This window comes from Vipera berus (genome assembly GCF_964194415.1).
Source record: "Vipera berus genome assembly, chromosome: 1".
Lineage (NCBI taxonomy): Eukaryota > Metazoa > Chordata > Lepidosauria > Squamata > Viperidae > Vipera > Vipera berus.
This window is the reverse complement of record NC_138202.1, coordinates 230,383,401-230,407,106: the sequence shown is the minus strand read 5'-3', so window position 1 is coordinate 230,407,106 and position 23,706 is coordinate 230,383,401. Positions and strand designations below refer to the sequence as shown.

Below are 23,706 nucleotides of genomic sequence, written 5' to 3'. Positions count from 1 at the left end.
TTGGTGTTTTTCACCCTAAGTTGCTTCCATTATGTTTATGGCGGTAAGAAAAGGCAGCTGTCCAGTTAGGCTTCAAACACATTTTGCTTTTACCAAAACTGTCAAAACTACACCATATGCCCATCACAAGCCCAGTCAAAGACAATATTCTCAGAGCCCACTTCATTAAACTTCTCCATGGACAACGTAGATATCACTGAACATTGTAGAACCAAGATAATAAAACAAACTTAAGCACAAGTACTGCATGCAAAATGTGTAGAAAATCACCACTGCTACATGTTGGAATAGCAGCAACGCAGAATTAGGAACAAAGCAACTTTGCTGGCACTATGCTTTGACAGGTGGAAAAGGGAAGGTATTCTTTTCAATGATTTTGCTTTCTTCTCTAGCTTCTCTATTCATTTTTTTTTCTTTCCCTTCCACCCCATCAAGCCAACGTGCAATTTTCATCAGCCACAAGAAAAACCCTGGCCTGCCACTATCTCTGGTTTTCCCATCCATGGTTCCCTCTTTCCTGCCATACTATCCATTCCTCTTTCCTATTTTTCTCAACTGCAGTTCCCCAACCTTGGGGCATCTATTGCTCTTCACTGTCCCACTGATGTTTCTTATCCACTTTTGCTTTGATTAACCAAGGTCCAGCACTGACATTTCTAGCACCTGCCTGGTCTTCCATGCCATTGCCAACAATTTGCTTGCTTACTGATGCTGTATATAGTCGTAATTAGCAATTCCCAGCCGTGTCTCCCTATTCCACCTTTCACGGACTGCAGGACATACTTCCCATTGAAGGCCTGGCTTGCAGAAACCTACCAGTTTCCCTCATTATTGCATCTCTGGGGCACAGCATGTAAACTGAAGTGTGAAAAACTAAATAAAGGCCAAGACTTTGGCTTCGAGCATTTGAGGTGACTGGCAAGGTAACTGCTTCTTCTATCTTCTTTTTGTAGGAATGAGAAATAAATATAGGGACACGCCGGCGGCACGGTGGTGTAGATACCAACAGTTGGAACAGCAGATACACTTGAACAATAACATCTAATGGAAAAACAAGAACTGTGCTTTAATAAAGCAAGGCAGTGACACATTCCCTGGAAGCAATAGATATTCTATCTAAATCGCTTGGTTATTAAACAAGATTTGTATAGAAAATAAAGCCATGTGCCTTCTGCTTCCTGTCTTCTTACGTCTGGTCTTTCCAACACTATGATTCTGTCACTGGGCTAATTAATTAATTAATTAATTAATTAATTAATTAATTTCTTGCTAAGATTTATGACACATCTCGATCCAAAGACTATAGGCAATGTACCAAAAAACCCCACCCTCCCACAATATAACAGCAAGAATAATAAAATGGAAAATTCAAGATCACATCTCGCAACAACGTCAAGTAGCATCTTCACATTTGGCATGGATTTTACTCCAGTCTGTTTAACCTCCAGGTCTTAACAATGCCGTTCTTGCCTCAGACATAAGTTGTTCCAAAGGAAGAGAACTAACACTCAGAATGCCTGCCTTTGTGCACCCTTTGTTGGACCTCCTGACAGGAAAGGGACTTCAAGAGGCAATCTTTATTTTTATCCAAGTTACACAGGCAGAATTTGCAACTGTCTCCATGATACGTAAACCCCAAGCAATACAGAGCTTTTATAAGCAATAGCCAGCAGTTTCAATTGCAACTAACCCATAAACTCCAATAACAATGGTTCTATATAACAATACTGTGATTAGCCAGTAGACTGAAGTTTCTGGATGGTCTTCAAAGCAGTCCCACATAGTGAAAATAGCAGTACGAGGTCATACATACAGTAGAACCAGTAGAAAAATCAGAAGTCATACAGCAGAACTAGTAGTAGTCGGAAGTCATGGTCAGTACAGGTAGTCCTGGACTTACAACACAACTGAGCCCAAAATTTACATTGCTAAACAACAGTTAAATGAGTTTTGCCCCATTTTATGGCCTTTCTTGCTACAGTTCAGTGAATCACTGCAATTGTTAAGTTACTAACACAGTTATTAAGTGAATCTGGCTTTCCCACTGACTCTGCTTGTCAGAAGGTTGCAGTAGGACAGGGGTGTTAAACTGCCGGCCCGCGGGCTAGACGCATCACCAGGAAACCGTGCCCACCCCATTGCCGTCAATGGAGAAAAAGCTCTGAGATGTTGCGCGACGTCACGAGTTTGACATGTCTGCAGTAGGAGATCGTATGACCCTGAGACACTGCAGTACTCAGGAATGCTTGCCAGTGGCCAAGTGTCTGAATTTTGATCACATGACCATTGGGATGCTGCAACAGTTGTAAGTGTGAAAAACAGTTGAGGACTACCTGTAATTCAAACACCAAGTGATAGTTTGCACATCTTCAGTGTGTCCCATTCAAGATAAAACCAAAACTGGCACACCAATGAGATCTGAGCAACGTCTCTCTTGACCATTACTTCCACCTGTTCTTCCAGCAAGACCTGAGTCCAGAAGGATCCCGTAACTGAGAGCTGATTTAAAATCTAGATGTAAATCATAGCTGGCACTATGGGTCTTGCAAGGCCACCTGGGATTCATTCAACCTCCTGAACCTCTTCAAATTTGGCACTGCCAGCTGCAAGATAAGTAAATTATTCCACTTTATTTATTTATTAAATTTATTGGCCGCCCATTTTATCACAGGGTAACTCTGGGTGGCTTAGTGATGGGTGACGAATGGTGGAATGCTACAAAGCTTGGATTAGATCCAGTAGTCCTATGTTATTTATTATCTATAGTATATGAAACCATTGGAAGAAGTCATCCATCACTTTGGGATGATGGGGTCTATATATCTCATTCCAGGTTGAGCTGAAGTGACAATCTTCACAACAATTTTTAGACTCTGAGATAACTGGATAAGACAAAAGACAAATCTAAAACTTAATCTGAGCAACGGGAAGGTAGTTTTCTCACTGAAAACATGTGGGTTTGAATAGGGACACATACCTCCCAGAAGGTAACAAGGAAAACAGGTCGTGAAGAGGATGAGTAGAGTCCCAGACAATCTTACAGACCCTGCTCAAGCAACGCTTCTGTGCTATGTCCTGGATGGAGGGGAGGGAACTGCCAATAATCTTTTCTGCCATCCTCACCACTCTCTGCACCGCCTTCCTGTCTGAAGCAGCGATGCTGCCAAACCAGACTGTAATGCTGTATGACAGGATGCTCTAGATCGTCCCTCTTTAGAAAGTGGTAAGGACAGGGGAAGGAAGATGTACTATTCTCATGCGATGCAACCAAGTTTTATTATTATTTATTTTAATTCCATTTATATCCCGCCCTTCTCCGAAGACTCAGGGCGGCTTACAAGCTTAGCAGTAGCCTTCATTCTATGTATATGCCTGCTTATTAGGGCTTTCACACACACCCCCAAGCGGCATTATTACAAAGTCAGCTTAATTGCCCCCAACAATCTGGGTCCTCATTGCAAGTACTGCATTGGTTGCTGATGTGTTTCTGGGTACAACTCCAAGTTCTAATGTTAACATACATGGCTTGCTCTTTCTCCCCATTTTCTCAAAATAAAATAAACTTCTCCTCTGTTCAGTGTCAAAAGGGATGACTTTGGTCCTTCCAACAGAAAATGAGCAGATGAAAGCCCAGAGTCAGGTGACTGTCCATCATTATGGAATAGCTTGCCTACAAAGATCCAGATAGTTCATTCATTTTTAGGAAGACAGGGGAATATGGTTTTATTCCATAGGCTTAAACAACTGGACATAAACAAGCGTTTACTGGGCTGCCTACCTTGGAACTTTAGACTAGGTCATCATTTCAGAGATATTTCTTTACCTGAACAGAGAAACCAAATGACCATTGGTAGGTAAAAAAGCAATGGGAGAGGGAATAATTCCTGCCACCATCCCTATTGAATTTCCCTGTGGGAGGTTGGCAGGAGCATCAGAAACCTTCCTTCCTTCCCTCCAACTTTCTTTCTTCATCCCTCCTACCATCCCTTTCCCTCTCCTTCCTTCCATCCTTTTCCTCTCCCTTCCTTCCTATCTTCCTACAAAATTCAGACTTAATCTATAAACATTTTATGGTATCTTGAAATGAAGCTCGTAATTCATCATCTAACCAAATTTCAATTTCTGTAGGCCTGCAACTTTAAAGCAAAATCCTTTATAGATCTGCTCAAAAAATGCTCCCAAAATTCAAAGAGGCTTTCTATCAGTATGATACATAGGATTACAGACAAAATCAACTGATTTAAGGAAGCCACAAAAACATTAATGTAGCATTTTTAAAAAAATCTTCATCCGGCAGAACTGTTGGAGGTATTCAAAATCCAGAACTTCCAATATTGCTTAAGCTACCCAGAATTAGAATAATTTAATTTAATTTAATAATATTTCTATACCGCCCTTCTCCCTGAGGACTCAGGGCGGTTCACAGGGCAAGAGTAAAATACAAAATACAAATATTAAAAAGAAATTAAATGATTGCCCAATTTTAAAACAATTGATATACAATTATAAAACCCCAAAGATAAAATTAAGAATACAAAAAATAAAAAACCCCACCAATCCCCATCAGGCTAGGCCGGCTTGTACAAACAAAAACGTCTTGAGATCGCGACGAAAGGAGCGAAGATCGGGCGCCATCCGGAGCTCTACCGGTAACTGATTCCACAGCTCCGGAGCGCCCACAGAGAAGGCTCTCCCCCTGGGGGCCACCAATCGACATTCTCTGATCGGTGGCACCCTGAGGAGGCCCTCTCTGTGGGAACGCACAGGGCGCAGGGAGCTTGATGCCGGCAGCAGATGTTCCCTGAGGTACTCCGGCCCCCTGCCATGGAGGGCTTTGAACACCATTACTAGTACCTTGAATCTCACCCGGAAGGCAACTGGTAACCAATGCAGCTCACGGAGCAAAGGTGTAACGTGGGAGTATCGGGAGACTCCCAACACAACTCTCGCGGCTGCATTCTGTACCAGTTGGAGCTTCCGGGTGGTCCTCAAGGGCAGCCCCATGTAGAGAGCGTTGCAGTAGTCCAGACGAGAGGCCACGAGCGCATGAGTGACCGTGCATAAATCATCCCGGCTTAGATAGGGCCGCAACTGGCGCACCAGGCGAACCTGGGCGAAAGCCCCCCTAGTCACAGCTCCTATATGGTCTTCCAAGGTGAGCCGTGAATCTAGGAGGACTCCCAAGTTGTGAGCCCTATCTATGGGGGGTAATAATTCACCCCCGATAGCAAGAGGTGGAATGTCCGAATAAACCCGGGATGAAGGTATGCAAAGCCACTCAGTCTTGTCGGGGTTGAGTTGAAGTCTGTTCCTCCCCATCCAGACCCGAACCGCCTCCAGGCAACGGGACATCACGTTGCGGGCATCACTGGGGTGGTTTGGGGTCGAAAGGAAAAGGTGGGTAACATCAGCATACTGATGATACCCAACTCCAAAACCACGAATGATCTCACCCAGCGGTTTCATGTAGATGTTGAACAGGAGAGGCGAGAGGACCGACCCCTGAGGAACTCCACAAACGAGAGACCTCGCAGTCGACCTCTGCCCTCCTGCCAACACCGACTGCGAACGTCCCTGGAGATAGGAGGAGAACCACTGTAAGACCGTGCCTCCCACTCCCAATCCCCTGAGACGCCGCAGCAAGATACCATGGTCGATGGTATCGAAAGCCGCTGAGAGGTCTAATAGGACTAGAACAGAGGAATGTCCCCTGTCCCGAGCCCTCCAGAGATCATTCACCAGCGCGACCAATGCCGTCTCCGTGCTGTGCCCGGGCCTGAAACCCAATTGGTACGGGTCTAGATAATCCGCTTCATCCAGGACCAGAGGGAGCTGATGTGCCACCACACTCTCAACAACCTTCGCAAGAAAGCGAAGGTTGGAGACAGGACGGAAGTTATTCAATACAGCTGGGTCCAAGGCAGGCTTCTTGAGGAGGGGCCTCACCACCGCCTCTTTCAAGACGGCGGGGAAGCTACCCTCGTTCAAAGAAGCCGATATAACTGCCTGGAACCAGCTGCGTGTCCTCTCCCGGGCTGCATAAACCAGCCAGGAAGGGCACGGGTCCAATAAACATGTGGTGGTGCTCAGCCTCCCCATGATCCTGTCCACTTCCTCCGGAGTCACAGAATCAAACTCATCCCAGGTGGTATCGACAAGACCGCCCGTGTCCTGATCGCCAGACTCTGCCCAGTCAGAGTCCAGACCGGTCCGAATCCGAGCGATTTTGTCCGACAGATGTTGGTTAAACTCCTCGGCACGACCCTGCAAGGGATCCTCCCTCACCTCCTGATTTAGGAGGGAGCAAGTCACCCTAAACAGGGCGGCCGGGCGATTATCTGCGGACGCGATAAGGGTGGCGAAGTGGTTAGACCTCGCCTCCCTTATCGCAGCGAGATAAGACCTAATGTGGGCTCTTAGTCGCAATCGGTCGGATTCGGATCGGCTGGATCTCCAACCGCTCTCTAGGCCCCGTCTCCGACGCTTCATCTCCCGGAGCTCCGCAGAGAACCATGGAGCTCGACGGGATCTGCACCGGGTCAGGGGCCGCAGGGGTACAACTCGGTCAAGAGCCTCAGTGGCCGTCCTTTCCCAGGCTTCCACTAAGGCATCTGCCGAGCTGTGAGCAAGGGAGGCAGGTGGGGACCCCAGCGCCGCCTGGAACCTCTGGGGATCCATTAAGCGTCTGGGGCGGTACCATTTAATTGGTTCCATACACCCACGGCGGGGGGTGGCAAAACGGAAGACCAGCCGCAGGAGATGATGATCGGTCCATGACAGGGGCATAATAATTGGAGAGCCCCCACCAAGATCATCTAACCACCGTCCAGATAAGAAAACTAAGTCAAGGGTGTGGCCTCCCTCATGAGTCGGTCCCAAAATTACTTGCGTCAGGTCCATGGCCGTCATGGAAGCCATGAACTCCCGAGCCAACTCAGATGATCCTCCCAGCGATGGTAGATTGAAGTCCCCCAAAACTATAAGTTTCGGGAACTCAATCACCAGCCCAGAGAGGACATCGAGCAGCTCAGGCAGGGCTGCTGCTGCGTAACTAGGCGAAAGGTACACCAGCAGCAAGCCCAACTGCGCACCAGGGCCGCATCTCAGAAAGAGAGACTCACACCCGACTATCTGGGGAACGGTGGCCTCCCGCGGACACAAGGTCTCAAAAAGAGAATACTTTTTCTATTCTCTATTCACTGTGCCAGTTCTGGGGCTTGATGTACAGTGATTACCCCTGCTGAGCTTAGTTAATGGACAGCTGATACCATTATTTTTCAGCACTGCTCTTGCTTTTAATTGGCATCTGTCTTCCCCTCATTCAAAATCGACAGCAGACTAAACAACATTCATGGAGGAAATGTTCCAAAAGGACAGGAGACGGGCAGTGATTACATTTGGTAAGTTTAGTTAAATGGAAGACCGCCAAAAAAAGACTAGGCACCAAATTGCCTATGTATGACTGTAGCAGATTAGAGTACACAATTCAAGTCCTTATAGACTTAATTGTTGAGAAGCTGGGCCAAAATGAGATGCATCCATAACGGTGAAGCCCTCAGGCAACTACACATCCCTGATGAGAAATAAAAAATACAATGATCTATAATTAATCTAATAACCCTTACTTAGAATCACAATAGACCCAGAGATAATAGTGTTTAAGAAGATTCAGAAGTTAATTTCTGAAATACCACACACTATTTATTTAGCCACTCATCTCACACATACGTGATCTGGGCACACGTATCCTTACAAACTGTAAACAATAAATAGTCCCAAATAAACAACTAAAATGAAAACCATTGAAAACCAATGAAAATAGTTAAAATTTAATTTGAAAGGAAATATCATCCATACAATAACTAACAATAGAACCAGCTAACAGCTCCAAACCACCTTTGGATCCCCAGGCCCAATGACAAAACCATGTCTTAAGAACCAGTAGGCCAAAGTCAGTTTAATCTCAGGATGGTTGTTGAGTGCAGAAAATGTTCTTCTCCTGTGTCCTATCAGGTGGACATTCCTTGGTAGATGGAACCCATAAAACACGTCTCCTGCTGGCTGTGATGAGACAAGTAGATGCAACCAGGGAAAGAAAGTCCCTCAACTTGGCTTCATGCTATGTAGGGCTTTATAGGTCATTGCCAGCATCTTGAATTTAATCTAGAAGCAAACTGGCAATCAATGCAGCTCGTGGAGCAGAGGTATCATATGCACTGATCAAGAAGTGCACAACGTAACAGTCTGCACGACTGCATTTTGTATCAGCTGCAGCTTCCAGGTGCTCTTCAGGGCAGCCCCACGTACAGCATGTTACAGTAATCCATTCTGGAAGTGACCAGGATTTGGGTGACTAAGAGTAAAAAGGTAAAGGTAAAGGTTCCCCCGCACATGCGTGCTAGTCGTTTCCAACTCTAGGGGCCGGTGCTCATCTCTGTTTCAAAGCCGAAGAGCCAGCGCTTGTCCGAGGACGTCTCCGTGGTCATGTGGCCGGCATGACTAGACACCAAAGGCGCACGGAATGCTGTTACCTTCCCACCGTAGTGGTCCCTATTTTTCTACTTGCATTTTTTACGTGCTTTCGAACTGCTAGGTTGGCAGAAGCTGGGACAAGTAACAGGCGCTCACTCTGTTATGCAGCACTCGGGATTCGACCCGCCAAACTGCCGACCTTCTGATCGACAAGCTCAGCGTCCTAACCCACTGAGCCACCGCGTCCCTGACTAAGAGTAGAGCCTCCCAATCCAAGAATGCTTAAATATAGTTGAGTATTTCTGACTTTGAAAACCTGCTCTAATGAAATATATAGGGAGGAAGTGTGATTGATTGTTCAGTGATAACAGGTGCATTAATATAACACATTAAGCAGGGGTGTCAAACTGCCGGCCCATGGGCCGGTGGCATCGTACGGAGGCCACGCCCACACCAGCTCCGTCAATGCAAAAAAAGTCGCGATACGTCACGACAGGTCACGTGACGCTGCGAGTTTGACGCCCGTGCAATAAGCTATGGCTTGTATTATTTTTTAAATAAATAAACTAGAAACGAGCCAGTCAGATACCACCGGAAACAAAACTGAAATAATAAAGGAAATCAAACGAATTGGACCCTCATGGAAAAGTTTTTTCTTCAACAAAGAAACTGCTCTTCAGAGTCTTGAACTAACTAAAACATTTTTGGTTGGGCAGTTTCCCAAAGGTTTTCTAGGCTAATTTTTGCATTATTGATGGAACAGTAACTATTAGCAGCTGCCTTTTACTGTTGTTATTTCTTTAATATGCTGTTTGGGAATTTCTCACTAGGGGAATATGGATGGATTAGATGTGCTGAACCTGATCCAGCCTTCAATTGTCTAATTATTTGCAGATGATAATCACCTGAATCCAAAATGAGCAATGCAATGTTGATCAGTGGTGGGATTTAAATATGTGAACAACCAGTTCCCTGTGTGGATGCTGCTTCCGGAAGTCCATTCTGGGCCTGGGCAACAAAAAATTAGCTACCGGTTCTGCCCAAGTGGTGCGAACTGGCTGAATCCCACCATTGATGTTGATTGATTTCACATGGTTAGGAAACTATATTGCAAAAGTCCAAAGCAAAATAGATATCAAGCACTTCAAGGCTTTAAATTAACTGTGGTCAAAAAAAAAACCCTTATCAGGCTGGAACTTGCAAAGAACGTTCAAAATTATCAACCTATTGAGAAACTGAAGTACCAGCATTCATGTACACTGCTCTACTATTTGTCAATTAAAATAGATATAAAATTAAGTGAAAGAGGCCAGAGCGATTCATTGATAAACTGGAGAAATGCCATTTACATTGCCTAACCAAACTCTCCAAAAAGATTTTTTTAAAAACTGACAGCAGCAAAATCAAAGAGGAGCTCCCTGGAGAAAAATCAAATTTCACTCACTTTAGCATCTCCCACCCCCATCCTGTTTATTCTTCCTCCTTCCTTATCTAGTATGTCAGTAACAGAAACGCAGAGCATTAGCTCCTCCAGCTGACTATCCAGGACATTGTCTTCTTCCTTCGATACAACTAAGGTACTCTGAACAGCATCTGAATGTGTACTGAACGCTATATGTGTGTGTGTACTGAAAAATTCATGTACAAATCTGAAAAACTAAGATACCAGTACAGTTTAAAGAAGAGCCAGTTTGAAGAAAAAGACCAAACACAGTTCAGTAGAGATTAATAACAATATTACACAATTCAGTTTCATTTTTCCTTATATTGCACCTTATCCTTTAATTTGCTGCAAACATGGGGTGGGTATTTTTAAAAATTGTTCAATTTAAGTTAATCTTTTAAAAAGAACTTGTTTCTTTCCTGTAATTAAATACAGGATAATTTGAATTATTCTCTCTCTCTCTCTCTCTCTGTCTCTGTCTCTCTCACACACACACACATACACACACACAACCATTTTTTATATTTACAACTGTTGGCAGCATCCCTATGGTGAAGTGAACAAAATTCAGATGCCTGGCAACTGGTTCATATTTATGGCGGTTGCAGTGTCCCGGGATCATGTGGTCACCTTTTCTGAACTTCTGACCAGCAAAGTCGATGGGGAAGCCAGAATCACTTAACAATCATGCCACTCATTTAACAAGTGCAGTGATTCATTTAACAACTGTGGCAATAAAGGTCATTGAATGGGGTAAAATTCCCTTAACAACCGTATTGCTTGGCAACAGGATCTAAGACTCCACCCCAATTTAACCACAACAATGTTAAAAAAGATACATAATGGTCTAACAAAGACCTGGTTAACTCACAATGCTAAAAGAGAAACCATTGTTATAAACCATAGTGGCTGAGTCCATACATCTCACTAAGCAAAAATCAAACAAACCACATTAGAATGACCGAACCCAGCATTTTCTCACAAAAAGATAAACTTCATATTCAAAATATTAGGCATTATTTTTCCTCCTTTAAAAAAAAAAGTGCAAAAGCAATTGTTGAATACCTGCTTGGGGTAGCCATAAAAATCTTGTAGTTACTTTCAACAACAGATATAGTAATGCTTTTTAATATTGCATGTTAAAAACACACCACTTTTCCACGTTGTCCTTTGGAAAGCTCCATCATTTTAAATGAAAACATTTGTTCACATAGAGTGGCTCCCAAGAACAGTTCCTCTTCTAAAAATGCCTGGTAGATTTTGTAAAGGTTTTACAGTTAGTCTATATACCTTTTAAAATTTCAGTTTTGTAAATATATTGGGATAGCTGTAAAGATGCTTTTCTTCAGTGGGCTAATGCCTCCTTAAGTTACACCAGCTGCCTGCAATTAGTGCAGGTTCGCATCCCACCAGGCTCAAGGTTGACTCAGCCTTCCATCCTTCCGAGGTAGGTAAAATGAGGACCCAGATTGTTGGGGGCAATAAGCTGACTTTGTAATAATGCCGCTTGGGGGGGGGGCGAAAGCCCTAATAAGCAGGCATATACATAGAATGAAGGCTACTGCTAAGCTTGTAAGCCGCCCTGAGTCTTTGGAGAAGGGCGGGATATAAATGGAATTAAAATAAAAATAAAATAAAAAAACAGTATATAACAAAGGCAAGCTCAGTTTTGACCTCTTCTTAGGAAAAACAAACAAACAAACACAAACCTAAAGGCTCCCAGACAAATCTTATTAAATTTTGACATTTAGTTACATTCTACTATGAAAACTTTGTCAGCCAAGCTAAACTTCAGAAACACCAGAGCAACCTAATCTAACATTTGCTGCAAGTTGTTTGTGTTCTCAGCCAACAACATGGTATATTTATGCAAGAGTAAATCATACGGTGGTCAGTGGGTTAGGACGCTGAGCTTGTCGATCAGAAGGTCGGCAGTTTGGCGGGTCAAATCCCGATTGCCGCGTAACAGAGTGAGCGCCTGTTACTCATCCCAGCTTCTGCCAACCTAGCAGTTCGAAAGCACGTAAAAATGCAAGTAGAAAAATAGGGACCACTACGGTGGGAAGGTAACAGCGTTCCGTGCGCCTTTGGCATCTAGTCATGCCGGCCACATGACCATGGAGATGTCCTCGGACAAGCACTGGCTCTTCGGCTTTGAAATGGAGATGAGCACCGGCCCCTAGAGTCGGAAACGACTAGCACGCATGTGCGGCGGAACCTTTACCTTTACTTTAAATCATACAAAACCAAGGTCTCTCTGATGTCACGGTAAGCATCCCTTATACATTTATTCATAAATACATTAACAGCCAGAGACATCTTACATATTTGTCTTGAAGTCCTGAGTGCTGAACTGCTTGCTAAGCAGTCTATTTATTTGCAGGCATGACTTCTTCCATCCTATATTATTACGCTTATTGACTTCCAACATCGCTTCCCTTCACATACACAATACAGGTAGTCCTCGACGTACAACAACAGTTCGAAGTTACAACGGAACTGAAAAAATGACGTAGGACCATTTTTCACACTTAACAACCATTGCAGCATCCCCGTGGTCATGCGATTTACATTTGTATGCTTGACAACTGGTTCGTATTTACGACAGTTGCAGTGTCACGAGGTCATGGGATCACCTTTTGTGACCTTCTGACAAACAAAGTCAATGGGGAAGCCAGATTCCCCTAACAACATTGTTACTAATTTAATAACTGCAGTGATTCACTTGACAACTGTGGCAAGAAAAGTCATAAAATGGGACAAACCTCAGTTAACAAATTTCTCACTTAGCAACATAAATTTTGGGGTCAATTGTGGTCATAAGGACTACCTGTATTTCATAATTTAAGTCTACTTGCTTTACCATAGCTTTCAATTCGCTCTTGCTATCTTTAAATTAAATACTGTTATTGTTCTTTCATGCAGGTTTGGTGATACTGTTTTGTGTGCGTATAGTCACACACAGTCTAGAAACTAGCCAATGTTGTTCATGTCGTATTTTTTTAAAAAAGTATGCTATTTCCCTTACATTCTTTGTTGGAATTTCAAGGTGTAAAAGATTTGGGATGCGGCTTGTGGGGGGCTTGAGATAACTACACGAATGATTGCATATTTGCTTTATATAAAATTCGGGTGCAGGATGCAAATGAAGACAATATTGTTCAGTTTGTACCATAAATTGTTCCTGCAAAAGTCAAGCATTGGCTTTTTCTTGGCAGCTAGGCTGTAAAAAAATATCAAAATATGTCTTTCAATCTGCTGCCTGCAATCTGCATACACAAAGCAGAAAATTAGGTTGGGGGCAAACTTTAATTTTTTTAAAAAAGCAACTAAAGAAATCTCACTGGTCTTCTTGAGTAAGATTTGTTTACGTAATTGTTAAATTTTAGTGTTAAGACCAGGAAGTACTAATGGAAAAAGCACTGATGAGATTACCGTATCCTTTCCTGAAATCATTTATTTCCTATTGGAATATTTCAAAGCCTTCAAAAAGTTTTTTAAAAACCCTTCCTTTTGTCAATCTTTCTTCAGGTTGGCTGGCAGACAGAGGTCACAAAAAATTGCCACTCCATCCACTAGAGTTGTAATCTTGGGTGCAAAACATGGAGCAACAAGTTTTGGCCACTCTATTTTGTAGCATTGGAATGTTCAGACTGTTTTGAGTTTTGCCCATCAAATTGTGGCTAAATTGGAATGAATGAAATGAAATATTTTGAGCTATTTGGGTCTCAAGCTTGAAGCAAAACATATTTTGTATTTCTTGAAGATTCCTGCTAGGTTTTTGAGTAATGTATGCAAAACCAATATAAGATATATGGCACTTTTTTGAGCGGTGGGGGGGGGGGGGAGAAGAATGCCTTCAATTTAGTCTGGCAACGACATGAACAAGTCCATGAAGTTTTCTAGGGAATAGGAGTAGACCTCAATGTATGTCCATAATGGGGCCTGTCTGCCTGCCTGCATGCCTGATTTTAAGTTTTTTTGCAATGGTCATTAAGCAAATGCAGTGGCCATAAAGCAAACACCAAGCAATCATTAAGCAAATCATTAAGCAAATCAATGCTTCGCTATGGGTGACGTTTTGCTGAAAGCTCAAAGTACTGGTTTTGGGCAAAACCATTGAAATATGCAGTCATGTGACCATAAGGACAATGAAAATGGCCATAAATGTGGGCAAGTGGCTGAGCACCCAAATTTTGGTCATGTAACTGAGGAGGGGACCCAACCATTAGAACTTCAAATTTGGCTTATAAGTCCCCTTTTGGGGTTGATCATTAATTTGATCGATTGTAAATCAAAGACTACCTGTATTTTTCAGAAGTGGTTTTCCATTGTGTTCCTTTAGGGCTGAAAGGAATGTACAGTCTAACTGTAGCATGTGTGATGCAGCAAATTCATAATTGAGTAAAGTAAAAAACTAGCAGATCAAAATGAAGAGGAGACCAATACCAGCAATTATTTTTGCACCCCATATATACTTTTTGTAAGAGTTTTGAAACTAAAACCAATTATTGGGTTATTCAAATATACAGTACTTACGATATCATACTCCAAGTTAGCATACTGAAGAAACCTTTCAACTAAAGGATAAGATAGCTGATTAAATCTGTAACGGAAGAGGTCTATTTCTTGTTGGATAAACCATCTCTTAAGCTCCTCCCTGTAATAAAGCAATGAACACATAATGAAAAGCAGTTGATTTAGACACATGCAGTAAATAAAGAGTTTCTCTAGAGACTTAATTTCAGTGATGGAAAAAAAAGTTTATTCACATTTAACTTTCTCTTTTTACAGCTAATTGGAACAAAATAGAGTTCATAAGTCCTCAATGTTATTTGTAAATTCTTGAGTTCCTATGAGTAGCATTTTGCTTATAAGAGTGAAACTATTTTTTCTGCCTCCTTTTTAGAGCCATCTGAATATCTGTATTATAGGAAGCTACAATAGAATTTCAGTTCATACTGCACATGGAAAAAGCACTTCCTTCCATGTTTACCACATTATTTGGTCCCTGTGTTAATCCTAGCACTTAAAGATTAATAAATAAAATGTATTGCAATCAAGTTTTTTCACTACTAAATTTCCAAAAGTTTCTAAGCATTCATAAATCCAATTCCAGTTTAAAACTTTGAGGAGGCTATTATTATTAAAAATCATTGCCTTTCCCCTAAACAACTCAATATAATTAAAATGTGTTTAAAGTAAATTTCACTGAAAGCAATGAGAATTGCAACGTACAATTGCACTTCAATTACGAGGCTTCTGTCAGACAACAGCAAGTTTGAATACAGCTTATAATTTTAAAATTATTTTATTCAACCATGCAAGAAATTGTACAAAAGCATAATTTATTTAGAAATGCAGAATGGTAATTGACCAGAGTTAAAGGTTTTATTTATACTGTTTGGCCCTGATGCCCTTGCACTCTCTGAAAGACCATTTGGTATTAAATCTTCTACTAATATGGACACGGCAATCTACTACTACCATTTTAAAAAAATCAAAAATAAATTTGGACAACGTACAAAAAATTTGAATTACAGAATTGAAATATCCTATATTACCCAAACAATGTATTCAGGCTTTATGGAATATTAGATATGTGTCTTCTCAAAATTAGAGAAGGAAATATTAATATTAAATTATATGCCTCAAATCAATTGACAATTGACCCTTGTTATTATGTACTCATAGAATTTCAGTTGTACAATATCCCAGTCTATAAAGAATACCCTTTGTATGAACTCTGTACTTTCAGATGGGAAAGACTGGACCATATGCTTCTATATAATCTAGTTTTTTTTGTTTAAAATAAAATCACAATATAGAGAAATTGAATAAAATTATGTAATCTCTAATTTGTGTATGTAAATAATATTATGTACATTCTTTATGTATGTAGAGTAGCATTTATATATTATATTATGGCTCAATTTATACTATCTATATAAATAAACTGTAAAATTGATGTATCACTATATAAATGTATTTCTATCTATACAGAAATAGATATAATTTAGATATTTAGGTGTTTTACTTTATTAATTTCTATGTTTAATTTAGAGGTTTTCATTTTTTCCTATTTTTCCTGTCTCCATTTTATTTTTCTAGATAAGTTTTCCTCCGCCTTCATAACTCAAGATTTCTTTTTTAAAGTAGTTAGTTCATATAATACTAATATAGTTACATCCAGGGCTTTTTTTCTCATAGAACGGAGTTCCGGCACCTTTTTTGGATGGAACCTTGGAGGGTAGGCAAGGCGGGTTGTATGACATGTGTGAGTTCCAGCACCTTTTTCTTTTACAAAAAAAGCACTGGTTACATCGCATTAAACAAATTATTTTTAAAATCAATTGTAATATTTTTACATTCAATAAAAATGTGTGAAATAACACATAGAACATTTATTTTAGTAAAGCAGCATTTTGTTTAAACTTAGATATGGAATACGCCAAATATATAGCCAGCAATAGTGTTCTCTTTTGTTCATAGACAAAAAAATTAAAAACAAGTAATTGTGATATCAAACTACAATATCAAATATTTTTGAATAAAAAAATGTGTCAATATAGGTTTTGCCTCATGGTGGCACTGTTGAACTACTAAAATCTCTAGCAGACAATCAGCTCTGGCTTTCTCACCACCATAACTATCACATGTATTGTAAAATTATGCCTGTTTCTTTCAACTTGTTGTGTACCACCTTAACATTAAAACATCACATGATACAAAAAGGTTATTTCGAAGAATTAAACATTCATTGTAAGCATCTGAAGCTTACAAATAAATCCTAAAGGCAACATGATGATTATTTAAATAGTTGCCAAAACGCCTGATGGAAAAGCCAGGATTCTTCTGATAACTTCTTTCTTCTTTTCTCAATTTGAGCTCTATAATTTTTGAGCCATAGCTTTCCCCAATATAGGCTTAAATGCAGATTCCATCAATTGCTCTCCACAGAGAGGGGGGGGGGGAAATCCTGAAATTTTGTTTATTTGTCTGTGAAATTTGTTTAAGATGCTCACTGAAGTGTGCATGCATATACAGGTAGTCCTCAACTTACAACCATTTGTTTAGTGACCAAAGTTACAACAGCACTGAAAAGTGACTTTTGACCATTTTTCACACTTACAACTGTTGCAGCATCCCCACTGTAACATGATCAAAATTTGGACAGTTGGCAAATGGCTCAGAGTTATGATGGCTGCATAGTCCCGGGGTCATGTGATCACCATCTGCAACCTTCTGACAAGCAAAGTCACTCAACAACCGTGTTACTAATTTAACAACTGCAGTGATTCACTCAGTAACTGCGGCAAGAAAAGTCATAAAATGGGAGAAAAAACACTTAACTGTCTTACTTAACAATACAGATTTTGGGCTCAATGGTAGACATAAGTCAAGGACTATGTGTACTTAAAAGAGCATGTGGGATTATCTCCTGAAGAATTAAATATTTATAGACTTTTATCGATCTTTTGACAAAGAAAAAAAACACTTTCCCTTCACAACAATAAATGATTTCCATTTTTTTCCAGAAATCATGCATTATAATAGCATCAACCTAAGAGGTATTATATTTAAGGAAGACCATATCTACAGCCAAAATGCTGGCTGTTAATAATAAAGCTAGCATAGGGCCTTATTATTTGAGACCCTACTATCTGTAACTTCTGCTGGGCCCATTCAGTCCAAGAGGGTCGGCACACTCCAGGTTTCTTTGATCAAGCAATGCCACCTGTCAGGACCCTAGAATGAGGTTCCCCCTGTGATCTGGGTAGCTCTGACCCTACTGGCATTTTATCTGAGGATTCACCTTTCCCCAAATGGGACAAGCCCGCCCCACTCGTGTCAGTGGAAGAGGCCTGCTACGGATGCCGTCTTCTCAGGAACTGAAGCGGGTGGGGTCAAGAAGAGTGTTTTCCACTATTTTTTATTTTTTATTTTAATTCCATTTATATCCTGCCCTTCTCCAAAGACTCAGGGCGGCTTACAAGCTTAGCAGTAGCCTTCATTCTATGTATATGCCTGCTTATTAGGGCTTTCACACACACCCCAAGCGGCATTATTACAAAGTCAGCTTAATTGCCCCCAACAATCTGGGTCCTCATTTTACCTCCCTCGGAAGGATGGAAGGCTGAATCAACCTTGAGCCTGGTGGGATGCGAACCTGCACTAATTGCAGGCAGCTGGTGTTACTTAAGGAGGCATTAGCCCACTGCTCCACCAAGGCTATGGTCTCACCCCTGTGGAACAGTCTAGCCCCAGAGGTGAGAACTGCCTCCTCCTTTTGGCCTTCCAGAAGGATATTAAAATTTGGCTTTGCCAGTTGGCTTGGGTCCCCAGGGGGCGCTTATCACTGAAGTTGGCTGGCTGGCTGGGTAAGAAGACCTCATCTCTGTCCTGTCCATCTCTGGCCTCTTTGAGTTTCAGTTTTAGTAGTTTTTAATATTTTAGTTTCAAGGATTTAATTATTTTTACTTGTTTTACAACTTGTAAGACACCAGAAGTCACCTTCTAGGGAAGATGGGTGGCATTTTTTATTTAAAAAAAAGGAAAGAAAAGAAATTAAAAAATTGGATGATCTTAAAAGACCTGGCTTTTCATCCAGGCTTTGAGGTAGGCATTTCTGCCCAATTTCGCACATTCCTTTGTCTTACTGGTATTTTTTTTCCTGTGTTTTTAATTTGTGAACCACCCATAATTGCTGGGATTCAGGCCATGCAATAGAGTATTTTGATCATATCTGCAAATAAAACACTTTCTTCCTCCTGCCATACTCACTTACAGAGATTTTTCTAGCCATTTTGGAAACCACAACTCCAATATATATACTGTACAATATCAAATACACCTGAAAATCATAATACACTATAGGTGTTAACATCTGGACCTTATAATAACTAGAGAGAAATAGCACTTACGATTGGCAGTAGGCAAGGCGCAGTATAAAATGAGAAATATGGTCTTTTCTTCTTGCATCATAATCAGTTTCAGCCAAAGCCTAGTTAGAAAGAAATACAGCAGTAAAACAAAACCTGCATCACAAACAGCATAGCATACTATATATTAGTGAGTGGTAACATCACCATGTAAACAGAAGGCAAGCTCAGATAACTAGGTTTCCTCTTTCCTACTTTCTTTTCCTATTTTCCTACTTTCAATCTCCTGCATCCTCAAAGAATCGAGGTACAAAACAGTTCACGTTGTATTTTATTTATTGCAATTGGGGGGGGGGGAAACGTTTACAAGATACTTTTGTCTAATTTGACCAATTACACCCACTGTAGACCCAACACACAAAGATTGCCCTGTTTGTCATCACCTGAACTCCCTGGAAAAGTATTTGGGGTAGTTCAGAAGTCTACCAGGCAAGGAGGGTAGGATGTAATGGATGAAAGAAAAGGAAAGAATAATCCTAATCTACCTTTTGTTTTCTACAATTTTGTATTTTACTGACCTTAACACTTTGCTACAGGGAAAGATAAAAAGCCAGTCATTTATAAGGACAATAAAAGGGCTAACTGCAGGGTTTATTACAAGGGCCATCAATTGGAACCCGGTACACAATAATCATTTGGAAGTATAGGAGGAAGCGCCAAATTCAAAAGTGAAAATTGCATTACATCCAAGATCCATTTAAATTGGGTCTCTCCTCAGATGGTATTTTCTTTTATCCTGGGTGCCAAGCTTCAATGACATATTATTCACTTCTACTTACATGATATGGAAATTTAAGGTGCCGAAGTTCCAACTGTAGCTTTTCTTGGTAAGAGTCACCACCTTTCACATAACTCACACCCAAGTTCTCAACTGTTTTGAGTACTGCAATAACCACACAAGAGTCTTGAAATATGACAGTGGAGCAGAGATTAAAAACATACAGTATCTGAAAATATTAATTTTCATGCAATCAACATATTCTAGCACTAAGAACCAGATTATACCAATCACATATATTATGAATGCTATCATATTGAACAGAATTAAAAATGTATTAGTTCGGTTAACTCTCAAAAAAGATGAAGATATATACAATTCCACCAAAATATGAACTTGGATCATTCTGAAAAGCTACACATAATGAAACAACTATTTTGTGTTATATACTCTATATACTCACATTTTAATCTATCTACTGCAAAACTTTCGAACTCCATCAGAGAAATATTTTCAGTAGGGGGCTGCAGATAGAACTGGACACTAAGAGGATATGACTCTTGTTTATCCCCCAATTTCAAAACTCCCCGTTTGACATATGAAGAAAACTGCATTTTTCCACATAAACCTATAAAGTATGTTGCAAAACTTTAATAAAACATGGAATGAACAATCAAGACAGAAATAGATAAGCATGATTCAGAATATTCATTACATATATCACAATACAAGTTTTATTCTGGGATCGAATTGCTTCTAGGCTTGGTTACATGTTTTGATGTTATGATTTTCTCCCAAACCACAGCTACATACTTTTAAAAGCAATTCAAACTTTACATTTTGTAAAAATCAAGACACTGACAAGGAAATAGCATGAGGCAGTCACCAGGAATCGAACTCAACTTGAGGACATCTTTACTGTACAGTAAATGAACAACATCCATTCCTGACCCCAAAGGGAAAATATAGATTAGAGGAGGCTAAACTCCTCTCCACAAATACTTTTATAAAAGTGGATTGAGGCTATGCTCCTCCTGCGGTATACTGTTACAGCAAAAACCTTTTATTCCTTAGTTACTGATAGCAATTTAATGCTCAGTTTAAAAGAAGCAACAAGAATGAATCCTGTAAACCACATCTGACCCTAAATGACTAGAGACTTATGGCTAAAAGAAATATGATTTGCTATTGCCATATTATCTAATATTTGCTAAACATGCCAAGACATGGATAAACAATCTATAGTTGCACACTTATTATTTATTTATTTTATTTTATTACATTTATATACCGCCCTTTCCCGAAGGACTCAGGGCGGTTTACAGGGTAATTAAAAAAACCAAGATACAAAAGTACGTATCTTACTTAATCCAATCAAGTGATTCCACACAATATATTGAACCATAAATTATCCACAATGAATGAATTCAGCTCATCCAATAGAGTACAAGTAGTCCTCGATTTATGACAATGCAGCCCAAAATTACTGTTGACACATCTGTTAAGTGAGTTTTGCCCCATTTTATGACCTTTCTTGCCACAATTGTTAAGTGAATCATTGCAGTTAAGTTAGTAACCTGGTTGTTAAGTGAACCTGGCTTCTCCATGGATTTTGCTTGTCAAAAAGTGATTACATGACCTTGGGACATAGCAACGGTCATCAATATGAACCAGTTGCCAAGCATCTCAATTTTAAACACATGATCATGGGGATGCTACAAAGGTCATAAATGTGAAGAATGGTTGTAAGTCACTTTTCTTCAGTTATAACTTTGAACAGTCACTAAATGAACTGTTGTAAGTCGAGGACTACCTGCACAAATTCTGCAGATGCATTTAGTCCAGCATTGTTTTGAGTACTCCTTGCCTCGTTTAAAAGGGAGGAGGAATCATGTTGTCAGCACCTTTCATATCTGCCGGAACGAGGTCTTCTCTCTGGAATTATGGTCCCCACACATCCGAAGAGAGGCAGAGAGCCGACAGAGGAGAATATTAATTTGCAGCTCAGGGTTTGGCCCTGGTGCTCCCCGATCTCGGAGGTTTTCTTGCAGACGTTTCATTACCAAACATCATCAAGTGTGTAATGTTGCCTAATGAAATGCCTGCAAGAAAACCACCAAAAGTTCAGGGGGCACCAGGGACCACCCCGAAGCAGAAATGGACCACCGCAGGGTTTTGGTGCCGCACTTGTATAAAAGAAAACCCTCCAGAATTCAGTCAAACTAGCTAACGAATAAAACGCGTGTAGGATCCCACTGGTGTGACAACACCTAAACAAGAGCGGGGATCCACTTAAGAAACTACTCACCGACTAGCAGCAATCTGTAGGATAAGCACCAGAAAGCCGACTAAATCTCCCGCGCGAAATCAGTACGCGGTGGATCTTCCTCGTGTCGTCATCTCCTTTCCTCCGTTAAATCGTCCATCTGATTGGCTCTTCCGACTGCTTCTAGGGCGTTGCCATGACAATGCCCTCGCCTTCTTCCACATCTGTCATTTAAGGGCTGTTGTGGGCGGGCAAGGAGGCGGGGGGAAAGGCTGAAATCGAATGAGCTGCGCGCGACAGGCGAGATCTAGCCGGAAGTAAAGGGCCTCCAGTGCGGAGAGGGCCTCCCTGTGTTTTGTTTTAGAGGAGTCTCTGGTTTTCGAGCCATCAGTTTGAAATGCTCGTTAAGTACCATAGAGATAAATATGTGAGCGTCGGACACAGCCCTCACTTCCGGTTTCTAATTTAACGCGGCTACCGGAAAGATAAGAGAGGAAATCGTGCGTTGGAATAAAAGAATTCTGCCCACCCACCCCAATAATACTGAAAATTGTGGAAAGCGATCCGAGGCTTTCGATGTTGCAATTTTCCTTCCTTTGGTTCATGTTTTGGGATAGATCACAAGGTCTTTCTTGGCCTTAGCAGAAGAATCATCAGAATTGGAAGGGACCTCGCAGGTCTTCTAGTCCAACCCTCTGCTCATGCACGAGACCCTATAGTACCATTTCAGACAAATGGATGTCCAATCTTTTCTTAAAAGCCTCCAGCAATGGAGCACCCACAATATCTGAGGGAACACCTGCTGCTGGCATCAAGCTCCCTTCGTCCAGTGCACTCCCACAAGGAGGGTCTTCTCAGGGTGCCGCCGGTAAAAGATTGCCGGCGGGTAACACCCAGGGGGAGGGCCTTCTCTGTGGGTGCGCCTGCCCTCTGGAACCAGCTGCCCGTGGATCTTAGGACTGCCCCCGACCTCTGTTCATTCCACCAAAGACCTGGCTCTTTGAGCTCTCTGGCCCAGGATGAGAATTTTAATTTTAATTGGTTTTTTTTTTACTTTTTCAGGGACTGTTGTAATTATTTTTAAATGTTTTTAACTTTTGTATTTCTTGTTTTAAATACCCTGTAAACCGCCCTGAGTCCTGTGGGAAAGGGCGGTATATAAATCCAATTAAATAAAATAAATAAATAAACCCCTGAAGGCAAGCTATTCCGTAGGTCGATACGTCTTTCTTGTGGTTCAGACCTTTTCAACTCTTTATCTGCATCTAGTGTTAAAAATGTAGCTGGAGGCCAGTGTTCCCAGTGCATCATTTCGCCAAGACTTTATCAATAACTGTTTTCTTGATTCAGTGTAAACTGGTATTTACCTTATTGTGGGTTGTGAGAGCTCACTTTTGTTGGTTGACTTCTTCCAGACATCAAGGACATCACCAGTGAGGCTCGTCTGTACGCTGTGTGTCCAAGTATCAAAAATTTTATCCTCATGTGTAGTGCTTACAGGGAGCTGTCCTGCCTTATTTTATCTGTCTAAAATGATATGGTCTCCTGCCTGAGCACTAATAGACCTCTAAGGTCTCTTCAAACTATTATTTTGTGATCCGAAGCATTCTCAACATAATTTAAAGATATTAATTCTGTCATCCCTTTTAATGGTCCAGCTTTCACTGCTATCTGTTGCAGCTGGGAAATTTGTCATTTTACCTATGTGGTCAATGTAATATCACTGTGTTTTAATATTTTTCTGGATCTGTCGGTCTTTGTCCCATGTTGCAGCCGCAAACACCTTCTCTGTGAGTGCTTGAGTCTAAGTAGATAAAAGACTGATACTTCTTTTCAGCTTATTTACACTGAGTTGGTATTGTCT

At 41.0% G+C, this 23,706-nt stretch overlaps 1 protein-coding gene across 1 annotated transcript in view; it reads right to left on the bottom strand.

The window, feature by feature from the left end:
• Nucleotides 1-22,052, bottom strand: part of PRIM2 (DNA primase subunit 2) — a 102,453-nt gene extending 80,401 nt beyond the window's left edge. Inside the window, exons 1-5 of the mRNA XM_081318535.1 lie at nt 21,885-22,052; nt 20,040-20,204; nt 19,638-19,741; nt 18,841-18,920; nt 14,456-14,576 (exon numbers count right to left, since the gene is read on the bottom strand). Coding sequence (XP_081174661.1) covers nt 14,456-14,576; nt 18,841-18,920; nt 19,638-19,741; nt 20,040-20,190 — 456 coding nt within the window. The 5' untranslated portion in view covers nt 20,191-20,204; nt 21,885-22,052. The remainder of the gene's footprint in view (nt 1-14,455; nt 14,577-18,840; nt 18,921-19,637; nt 19,742-20,039; nt 20,205-21,884) is intronic.
• Between the last annotated feature and the right edge of the window lie 1,654 nt (nt 22,053-23,706).